Source organism: Anthonomus grandis, chromosome 1 (assembly GCF_022605725.1).
Source record: "Anthonomus grandis grandis chromosome 1, icAntGran1.3, whole genome shotgun sequence".
Classification (NCBI taxonomy): Eukaryota; Metazoa; Arthropoda; class Insecta; order Coleoptera; family Curculionidae; genus Anthonomus; species Anthonomus grandis.
Window position 1 is genome coordinate 10,962,797 of NC_065546.1, and position 12,013 is coordinate 10,974,809.

The following is a 12,013-nucleotide window of genomic DNA, read 5'->3' on the forward strand; positions in this document are numbered from 1 at the left end:
TATACTCTAAATGCTTCGATATAGTTGTTTTACTAAAAGCATTTAAGAGGTTTTTAATTATTAATAATTTTTAGGCCTTTATGTTTTATTTTCTTTTTTTGAGAATTCAATATGTTTCCATATATCATATGTATTTATATCCATATATTTCCATATATCATATCTAAATAAATACCCATTTTTGTTTGAGGTTACATTTTTACACTTATATTATCTTAGTTGATATATCAATTAAACCTAAATTGGAAAGAATCCTGTAGGAAATAATAAGATGTATAAAAAAAATCTTTTTTTATTTATAATTATCATGAATGCAACAAAATGGACGGTTTATCATTTAAACATAGTATCCATAACTGCTCAATTTATCGAGTTTATTTTAAATAGGAGGAACAAATCTAAAGCCACATATGTGAAATGCAATTGTTCAATTAAAAATTATAATTTTTACCGTCATGGGAGGAGGTGTCATACTATATTAAATCATAATTTAAATTACATTTAAAAGGTAAAAATGTATTTATAGGATATAATAATTGTCCACCTGTCTCTCCTGCTAGGCGGTTTATTACTGAAATCTGCTCCCACTAACTGATTTTTTTGGGTGACACGAATATTAATTAGCCGATTATGGCACTGACTATATTCGGTTGATTAGTTGGGAGCAAATTGTTTGATTATTTAGGACTAAAAGTTATTGATAAACTAACAAGAATTATTCAAATTCGAACTTCCTTCAAACTAATAGGTCATAAAATAGTTATATAGGCTTTGAGCATTTTACGGTCAGTCAAGCTAGACCTCAACATTTCTGATCATTAATTGATTTATGCAATTTTCGGCATTCAAACTGTAAAGAAGCAAGTGGAATTAGTCATGAGTCGAGATTTAAAGAATATATAAATATGCTCCTATAAAGACCATTAAATTAAAAAAAGTTTTTCATGAATAACGGTTGTTATATTCATGATAAAACTTCGAGACAAGGCAAAATTTAAATTTAAAAATAATAAGACTGTGAAATCTTACAATGGATATAAAGAACTTTAAAATTTTATAACTTAGCTTTATTGAAAAAAAAACCTTTTTAGAGCAACATCTTGATAATAAAACTAGTGAGACATTCTAGAAAATGTTAAAAGAATAAAAAATATTGTTTTAAAGCAAAGAAGCAAGTGGTTTACATTATACGTTATTTACTCCTAATGATATTAATAATTTTTTTGTAGACACAATATCACCAAGTAATATTTCTGCTAAAATTCATAGATACTATGAAAAGCAAGTTATTGGTGCAAAATCTGCAAGATTTAAGTTTTTCATTGCTTCAGAAACTAAAATTGTTAGATTCGATACTATGTGGAGTCTGAAAGGTTGATTGACACCATGTAATTAGGTTTTCCAAAAGGTCACACTTCTGCAAAAGCTCTTCTTAATACAACGGATGATGTTTTTTAGATCTATTGATAAGGGTATTTGCATTATTCTGGTTCTACTCGATTATTCCAATTCATTTGATACCATAAATTCTATTTCATTATTTCTAGTCTTGGTATATCTTGGATTTCATCGGAGTTCATTTAGATTAATTGAAATTTATCTTATGATTTTCCAGCAAGAGTTTTGCATTGTAATAGGTGTCCCTTAATGATCAATTGTAACTAATTTTAACTCCAAGTTACATGTTCCGCTCTCCCTATTGGCTCATACTTGTTACTCCGGTATTGAAGATCTAGACACACCATATACGTAAGCGGAAAGAAAACCTTTTATCATGTTCCAATTCGAACAGTCAAATGTTTAATAATCATGCGTCAATTCGGACAGTCCGGCTAAGCAGACCTTTTGCTCCCTGGCTGACCGACGCTAAACAATTATTAAATGAACGTGATAATGCTCTCAAATAATTATAAAAGGATAAGGAATTTTGCGTTGACATCTGTAAGAAGAGAGAAATGAGCCTATCTTAAATTTATCAATTACCAAGATGCGACTACTATCTGAAAGCGCTTGAAAATCGCTAGAATTCAGTCAAAATCAAAACCTCAATTACCGGTTAATTGCATCAGGGACGCAAATGATATCAATAATTATTTTCTTACAGCATTTTCTAACATTTCGGCTGATACTTATTGAATATTTTAATTCCAATAGATTTAGTGAGGCAAGCTTTGATTTCATCTTCCATCACCACAAAAGGTTAGGCTTATTATAAGCAAGCTAAAATCAATCGCTGCTAAAGCAGACGGAATTATATTGACTATGTTAAAACTAACTATTCCGCTTTTGCTAAATCATATCACTCATATCTTTAATGTTTGCCTCAAAAGAAGATACTTTCCTATTGCCTGGAAGACAGCCCTAATATGTTCAATACTCAAAGTTAATTCTCCAACAAATCTAAAAGACCAATTAGTTTATTATCTGTGGTTAGTAAAATTTTAGAAAGGGTTATTTACAATCAATTGTTTGCGCATGTAAATGAGAATGGGTTATTGCCTAACAATCAGTCTGGATTTCGCCCAGGACATAGAACAGCCACAATATTACTTTATGTCCTGGATCTTATAATCAAGGGTCTGGAATGGCTACTATTTTAATATTGCTTGATTTTTCTAGAGCTTTTGACTGCGTAGACCACGATTTACTAATCTCTAAACTTAGGTTTTTTAGTTTTTTAGATCGTTCTTTTTCATTCTTTGAAAACTATCTAAGTAATAAAAAGCAATTTGTTAAGATTTCCGCTGGTAAATCAGATTGTGCAGAAGTTATGTCTGGGGTGCCACAGGGCTCCATTCTAGAGCCGCTTTTATTTTTGCTGTATACTTTTAATTTAAGCAAAGTTGTTGCAAGTTGTTCCCAAACTTAAAGTTGTGCCGATGATACACAGCTTATTTATACATTGGAATATAATTAAACTAAAATAAATGTAAACTCGGATCTTAGAAAAATCACCGTATACAGCAAGAAACACAACTTATTTTTAAGTTTTAATTTTCTCCTCTATGCAACATTCTAAGTTTTTAAAGAAATACCTTAACTTTGAAATAAATGGCAAAGTGTTAAAGTTCACTGAGGCTTCCAGAGATTTGGGTGTTTATTTGAATTCTCAATTAAGATTTTCCCAATATATATTTAACTTATGCAGGGCCTGCTACTTATCGATAAATGTACTGTATGCGAACAAACATATTTTAAATTTTAAAGTTTGGAAAAAGCTTTACGAGTCTTATGTTTTGTCCAAAGTATACTATTGCCTATTTAAAAGAACTCGTCCATTATCTCAAAGAGATATACGTAACTAGAGAAAAAATGAAAACTCTAAGTCTCAGTCTCAAAATATCTTTTTAATTAATCAGGTAACATGTTTCGCTAATAAAGCATCATCAGACCTTATAGCTAGGTGACCTGCTATGTACATACATTTTTTTTTCTCTTTTTTTTTTCTATACTATTGCCTAATTTTTATATTATCGATGTTTAGGTTTTGTAGATAGATAATAATTGCAAATAATCCTAAATAATTACGGCAGATCTATTTACAACTTTAAAAAAAATTGATCATATTTCTCGCAAAATTAATCAGCTTCAGTGGCTAAATATTTTTGTTTCGTATCAGTGCTTTTTGATAATATTTGCATTTGAACTACTTAAAACATTTGTTCCGCAGTATTTAAGATCGGAATTATTGTTTCGACAAGATGTTCATTCAGTACCCATTAGATCTAATACTCTTTCTATACCGAATCATCACAAAGCAATCTTTCAACGTTATTTTACATATAATATAGTATCATTGTATAATAAGTATATCAAACATTTTAGTTTAAAAAACCTTTTTACATTTCGCAAAAAAATTAAAGAAATACGTTTTAATTGTCAGCAAAACGTTTTTGAGGTATTGCCTGTAATTATGCTATTAGATTATATCGTATTTATTAGTTGTTAATTTAAAAAATTAAAATATGGTTAAATAAAATTTAATAATTTTTCTAGTTAATTTAAGAAATTTTAATATAGTATTGTTTAATCTATAACTTAGCGGTGTTGTCAATTTCATTGGCCTGAAGGCAAGATAAATTTTGCTATGGTAGATTTAGGAACTTTCGAGCAATGTTGCATGTATTCAGTATAACAAATTTCTGTATAGTGACAATCATCCAGGAGGACAAACCCAATGCGTTAAGGTTTCTGGACAGTGTTAAAGGGACAATTCCAGTGGATGAAATAACTAGAGGGAGTATATATACATTATCTTGCCTCCATTGTTGTTTTATCTCGTGAGTCAGATCTGCGTATTTAGCAAGTTTAGTGTGTCGTTCCTAGGACGTTATTGGTATTTGGCACTTTTATGTCAATTAGAAAGGTTTTTTTTTGGGCTTTGTTTATTAAGATTATATCTGGTCTGTTTGAAGTAAGTCCTATCGGTTAAAATAGTTCTATCCTAGTAGATCCAAAAGTCGTCATTTTTTTACAGTTTTTGGTTTGTACTGGTAATAGATGTTATATGTTGAATTGTTTTCGGTACGTGCAGGCATTTTCTACATCGATCGTCGATTACTTTCTCATCTTTAGTAATGTACTTAAGGTAATTTCTTATACCAATCACTTGGTCTTGTATAGCTATCATAAAGCCTTCAGTTTCAGGAAATAAATCTCCACGAGTCAACCAGTAGTTCGACGTTTCATAATCGACATGTTCGGCATTAAGTTCGTGAGGATGCTTTCCGTGTATTGCCTTCTGCTTCCATGTGTTAACTTTAATGGCTGTGTGCTCTGATCTTGTTACAGTAATGTGTTCTGCTTGCTATACCTGCACGAAGATTTAAGGGTGTGTATCCGTTATCCGCTAGCACCACTGCTCTATGAAGAGAAGAGGTTTTCCTCATAGTGAGGAAGTATTTCTGAAGATCTGCCACTTGTTTTTTGAAGAGAAAAGAAATATCAGTTAGTCCTCTGCCACCCTTGGATCTGGGAAGAGTAAGTCTTTCGATGGCTAACTGAGGGTGGTGTGCTCGAAACGTCTTGAGGGTTGTTCTGGTATTCCTCTCAATCTCCTTTATATCAGTCTTTGTCCACCTAATGACTCCAAAAGAATACGTTAAGACAGGGATAGCGTAGGTATTAACCGCTTTAATCATGTTCTTACCATTCAGTTTAGTTTTTAAAATTTGCTTAAGACTATAATATATTCCTTTTGGAGGTTCTGCTTCATTTTCTTGTGCTCTGTATGGGCTGACTGATGTACGCCTAAGTACTTATAAGTTTCCCCTTCTTCCATAGCCCGAATGAGACTACCATCTTGTAATTCAAAGTTGTTGATGTTGTGTTTACTTTGATAACTGTTTGAGTTTTGCATTTATCGATACCAAAGCTCATTTTAATATCGTGGGAAAATATTTCAATTGTTCGCAGCAATAAGTTGATATGCGCTGATGTCCCAGCATAGACTTTGATATCATACATGTACAGGTTTTCCCTGTTATCTTTAACGGTAAATCCATGTTGATTTTGATTAAGCATATGCGAGAGGGGATTCAGAGCCAGACAAAACCAGAGGGGACTCAGAGAATCTCCCTGGAAAAGGCCTTGTATTTTAATAGGCTCAATCGCTAAAGTTTCATTTCTGCCGTTAAGATTCAACTGTGTGGTCCAGAAACCCATCATATGTTTTAATAAATTGATAAGCGGTGGGGCGACTTTATAAATCTCAAGGACCTTAAGCAGCCAATTTTATTATTATTATTATTATTATTGTTATTATTATTATTATTATTATTATTATTATTATTATTATTATTATTATTATTATTATTATTATTATTATTATTATTATTATTATTATTATTATTATTATTATTATTATTATTATTATTATTATTATTATTATATAGGCCTTATATTAGATAACGAATTAAGATTTCACAAACACATTTCTATGTACGAGTATATTCAAAAATTTATAGAGAATCTACGTGCCTTATATAATTCTAGACATTTTCTTAATCAAAAAAACCTAAAAATTGTTTAGCGATTAGATGGATCTCTCTGTTTTGAATCATGGTAATGTTGTTGAGCTCAAAAATATTTTTTTGAATAGAAAGATATTTTTCATAGTAATTTGGTAATGGCATAAGTTACTCTGACCCAGGAGCTGCTGGATCTGCTGAGGAGATGTGCAGATTTAAGACTACTTTTTTAAGCTCATAGAAATAGCTGACAAGAAGTCCTTCTCATCTGAATTAGAACCATACATGATATTACTTATAAATGATCTATTTTTAATACAATTGTTCTTAATAAGTGACCTCTGTTTATTGAAAAATTAAAATAATTTTTTTTGGTGTTTTTTAGGATCTCAGTCTCGATATCAAGTTAAGGAATTCCCAGATGGCGGTGCTCTTCTTCGTATTGACCCCGTAAAGGCACAAAGAGACGATGCAACTTATGAATGTGTGGCTGAGAATGGTGTTGGTGATGCTGTCAGCGCTGAGGCCATGCTCACAGTGTTTGAAGGTAGGTGCATATTCCGCATTTTAACTAATTTTTATCTTTTAAGTAATCCCTTTCTATAGCCATAAACTATTCGCAGATTTGTAATAACTTTTTACGGCTTACTATAAATATCTGTAAAAATGGTGCAGATGTTTCGTCTGTTTAACTTTGTTAGCTTATTGCTTCAGTAAATTGCAAGAGACGTAACACTAAAACGCGGGAGCCCCCGATATTAAACCGACTTGGCACTAACTACGGCGGACTTACTCTCCGTTTATATTATGGCAATATAAAAAACAGAACTGTTGTTTTTAACATTACTTTTAAAGTGTAATATTTTGTAAACAGATTTTTTAGAGTAAATAGTAGATTATAAAATAGATCCTGAGCTCCACTACATATTCTGGCTTAAGTGGTTTTTGTGGCAAAAGCTACTTGAAATTTTTTTATGGTTTTAATTCCTTAGTTCTAAAGTCGTCCAAATATACAATTATTTGGAGAATATTTAGTTTTTTTCAATATCAATATTCTTGGACATAATTTTAATATCCACAAGTTTAAAGATTTCTCTTACCAATTCTTGTATCCTTTATCTGCTTAAATTATTTAAATTCGTATCCATTATTTTTTTAACTTCATTTTTAACTATATTGTTTATTTCTATAATATAAAAATATGCAATAGTAGTTACTTCTCTACAATAAGGAAACAGAGCAATTCAAAAATCTTGAACCACAAAATGGTTTTATTACCAGCAAACGTTAAATATCTTTAATGCACATCTGAATAATTAAGAATTTCTTGAGAATATTCATCAATGAATGATAATGTTTTTAATAAATTACAGAATACTGCTGCTACTAAATCACTAAGGCAAAATCTTCCATAAAGTAGTTCATAATTATAAGAAACGTGTCACAGTTTTTTTTGTGAGCATAACACTTTAACTCAATGTATTCAAATTTGAAATATTTTAATATAATTTAATAAAGCTTCTTTCATTTATCAAAGTCTTAGATTAGTGGTTATAAAAGTCAAAAGCAAACAGGGTTTGGGTTTATAAGAAAGGGTAATCTCCATAGAAAAATCAACCATAATTGTATAGGTTTCAATAATTATAAAATTTTGATTAGTTTAGAAAATAACCAATTTATTGCAAATGTATTTAAATGGAAAATATATGTATAGATATATCAGAACAGAATATAGACATTACCGGATAGATATATAATTTTGTTTTATAGCAGTAACTACTTATTAGGAATCAAGTTCATATTAAAGCATAATCTTGACTAAGTTGATATTGTTGGTACCTTGATCTTGCATTGTGAGGTTGTACAGGTGTCTCGGTTCTATATCTCGGCTCTGTATCTCTTTCGGTTGCCTGGGCCAATGTCGATCTGAAAATTAGAATAAGACTTTATTATGTGTGGTGTCTGCAATAGTCAGTTGAGCAGAATTTGCTGCTCTTTCTTTTCACATAATTTTATTGTAGGAGAAGTGCAGTAAATCTTCATTTCAATAAAATAGTAAACAAAGTAACTGTCAAACCCAAATATTGATTTTCTTCTCAAGAGCTCTTTAAGTTTTATTGTGGCTGGTACATACTTACAGTACTACTTATTTCATGCAGGAATTGTCTATATTTTCAGTAAGATTCCAAGGTTGACAGATATCTTAGATATAGTAAAATCTGGAGGGGATCCATTTCGACAGATTTGGCTTAATGGGTCATTTTTTAGCTGAGAGTTGAAGACTTCAGCTGGTTTCGCTTTGAGCGGATTTACAAAGGAAATACCTTATCTAGGTCTGATTTTTTTTTTGTGAGTTAAATTGAAGTTTTGTCGAGGGCAGTTTTAAAGAAATAGACCAAAGAGTTTTTAAGGTTTCCTGTGTGATTTTCTCATAAAAATTCCAAAGAAAGGCCACATTCCAACCTAGGTAAGTTGCACATGGCACATGGTCAACTTATTCTTATAATTTTTCTTATAACCTATTAAATACTTGCATTTATTTTTATTTTAATTTAAAGTTTATAAAGACATCCAACTTTTTAAAGCAAATTTTAATAAAAAATAATTTTGCTCACCTCAGAAATCCCTCAGTTCCGTTTTTCACATGTAGTTTTGTTGTTTTCAGGCCTTTTCTCTTTTTTTTCTCTTTCTTCTTCTTTTCCTATTTGTCCCCTTATAACTACCACTTGGACTTCCTCATCTATTTGTTCAATTCATCACTGATATTGTGAAGGATTTGATGGAATTTGATGGTCTGAGCCAGAAGTGAAGCCAGTACTACAGAGTGTAGTACTGGCTGAATCACTTTGTCCAACTACCACAGCAGACACTGTTATTCCTGAGACACACCAGATGAGCCCCATGGTCGTCCAACCAGGGCGAGAACAAGGACCACTGGTATCACAGAATAACATAACCATTTAGAAGTGTAAAACAAAGGCCACACACATTATTTTCGCCATAGTTATAAATGGTATATTTATATTATAGTACTAGTTGAATAATTTATCGCATATATATTTACTAGTTTACTTTAATTTTTGAGGCACCTTGTTGCTATAATCTTTGTTGGGAACTGAGTATATACGTATATGCGAGGTATAGTATAAGTTGTACCATATTTATTTAACCATAAACCGCCGGTTGTTATTATTTAATTTATCTTTTATAAATTGCTTTTATAAACTCTAGTGAAAACTTATAAATTTCATACGATAATACCCATTTCTTTATTTAGCATTTGATAGGGTTGAGCAAAATTTCACTACCTGCGAATCATTAACTGTGAATAAAAAATCACATTCACGACTTGATGACAACTTAAAAATAAACTGTGAAATGTCAAAATGTGAATGAGAAAGGCGCGTTCACATTCAGACAAACGAATGCGCGTTGAAATTTGAAAAACCGAAAGAAGTAATTCATTCATCAGCGATTGGCCGTCGTTTAACAGACTATCTGACTCCCATCGTCTATCCGGCTCTCTCGTTTGTGGGAAAAAACGAGAGAACAATTATTTTTTATAAATTATTTTTATTGTACATATATTATATTTTCATGTATTTTATTGTCACGCTTATTTAGTTTTTTTTACTGGATTTTTATTATGATAGAATATTTTCATTTATCTATTTCTGCGGAAGATCGAATATTAAAATATGTTTGATTTTACCATCATTTTAAACTTTTAAAGACAATTATTTCTTATTAGGACATCGTGATATTAGCTTTAAAAATGTCTATGAAAATATATATTTTTTCAAATGTGACAACAATGAATCATTGTTGTCATTGTCAATGATATTGTCTTCAATTTTTATTTACTTTTAGCCTTCTTAATATTTGTATCTGGGTATGAACTATCCTTAACACAATAAACGTAGAATAGTAATACTTTTCTTATTATTATGCGAATTCACTGCCATGATATTAAACTACACGATAAGCAAACTCGCCAACCGGCGCTCAATCGTGAATTCACGTTCATAGGTTATATTCACAGTGAATAGAAAATCGCGTTAACAGAGTTATACCTGTGAATTCAAATTTACGACCTTGCTCAAGCCTAGCATTTGACACATTCACATTTGGAACTTTGATAATTAGAGGTTAGGTTATTTGTCAATATACTAAAGCTGAATTTACGGGTTACTTTTTAATACTTCCTTTTGCGGACCTAAATAAGGTGTGGTTTAAATAATTATCTAGAGATATTTCCTGCTTTCGGTTCGGGGCCATATTAAGGCAAGATTTTAAGGGTATCACTGCACGAGGGTAGTAAAGCAGGTGGCGCTTATAAATACATATTTAGTAAGGTTTACCAACACCACTCTCGTGGGCTAGCTGGAGGCAATTTTAAACCCCGGATACCCCTATTTTGGCCAGAAGCCACCCTTAACTTAATCAAATAATTTAATAATAAACATCAACAATCTTCTAAAATTATTTTTCCGTAATAAACTCTGATAACTGTGTCCTTGGTACCATTTATAAATTATGTGCAGGGTCTTCAATTTTATATGTTTTACCTTTTTCGAGTTTAATATTTCAAAGCCAATCACTTATTTTGTATTTTCTCAGGTTAGTTTCAAACCATGTGTCTTGTAACCCTTTTCGGATAAGTTGGAAGTAGGCTTTGTTTACCAAACTTTCATTATAATCTTAAGGAAAGGAGGGTGTGTTATCTACAAACATATTCTTTGATTCTTTATTGTCAAGTTTACACGCATTTTTAAATTTTCAGTTATATATTAATACATAATATAATAATGGTAATTTAACTTAATGATGTTAGATTTTGGATTATGAATCAAATGTAGAAATAGATATCTCTTATCCTAGGCGCAAAAAAATACATCTTTAAAGCAAAAAAAAATTACTAACAATCATATTCCTAAACCCGCCTCTAAAAAATTTGAAATGGCAACACCACAGGCAAAAGTTGATGTCATCTCGCGAAAAGTCATCTTGACAAGCATTTTTAGTTTTGTTTCGACTAATACTTTAATTTTAAGGCTAATGATGCTCCAGCTAGAGCGGAACACGTGTAACCTGTGATTATATGTTGTGAGATCCTGACTTTGAGTTTTCTTTGTCAATTTTGTGTGTTTGAGAATAATGCATGAGATTTTTATACTTACTTGGAATACTTGGTGATAGACATAGCTCTTTTTTATAATCTTTGTATTTTTTAATCTTAAAATCGCCGTTGTACAAGTTATGAGTTTCATTTAAGCAATCATTACGTGCATATCCTAAAGTTTCCAGAACTGTACCTACTATTCATTACACAGTAAGTCCGAATCCCTGCTACAATTCCATATTTTTTAAATCTTAAATTAATAAGTCTAGTCAACTGGTCTAGTCAACTTCCTATATTTCCTATTAGCTCAATTTTGTTGCTCAAATAATTTGTAATTTTTGTTGAAATTCGAGATTTTAGATCTACAATCTTAAGAGGAACTACAACATTAATTTATTGAAACATGTGAAATTCTCGAAATTAATTTACTATATACTTTAACTATAGTTAATTTTTTAGGTCAATGAATTACAAGGATTTATAATGGTTAATAATTGTCCTAGTTTTTAGGTTTTTATAGAGTGAATAGGCAGAAAAGGGTGTTTCACAGGGTGTTTTTTATATATTGCGACATAATTCAGAAACGTGTTCTTTGGACAAAATTTGCAAAGCAAAAAAGTTCCTATAAACATAGGTCCTAAACCTTTTAGATTTTGAGCTACAGAGTGGTGAAGTTTTAACAAAACAATGATTTTTTTTCGATAACTTAAATACCCCTGTATAAATTTGTCCAAAGATTGGTATGCAGGGTCTTTGTATCCAGAGCCATTTACCAACATACTTTTAACATTTTTATGTTCTCCAGTGGCGTGTGTGCGGGTTTTCCGCTGAATACTTTTATAAAGAAAAATGGTACGCCAGTGGTTTTTCTTGTATTAAAAAATATTTTTAAATTTCCCGTTTTATTTGCAATATTTTTGAT

The 12,013-nt window shown here is 30.8% G+C and overlaps 1 protein-coding gene across 7 annotated transcripts in view; it reads left to right on the forward strand.

Annotated features, from left to right (window-relative positions):
• Positions 1-12,013, forward strand: part of LOC126744524 (tyrosine-protein phosphatase Lar) — a 1,889,525-nt gene that overhangs the window by 1,501,257 nt on the left and 376,255 nt on the right. For all 7 annotated transcript variants that reach the window (XM_050451972.1, XM_050451980.1, XM_050451999.1 and 4 more), the window contains one exon: positions 6,355-6,516. In XM_050451972.1, the coding sequence (XP_050307929.1) occupies positions 6,355-6,516 (162 nt within the window). The remainder of the gene's footprint in view (positions 1-6,354; positions 6,517-12,013) is intronic.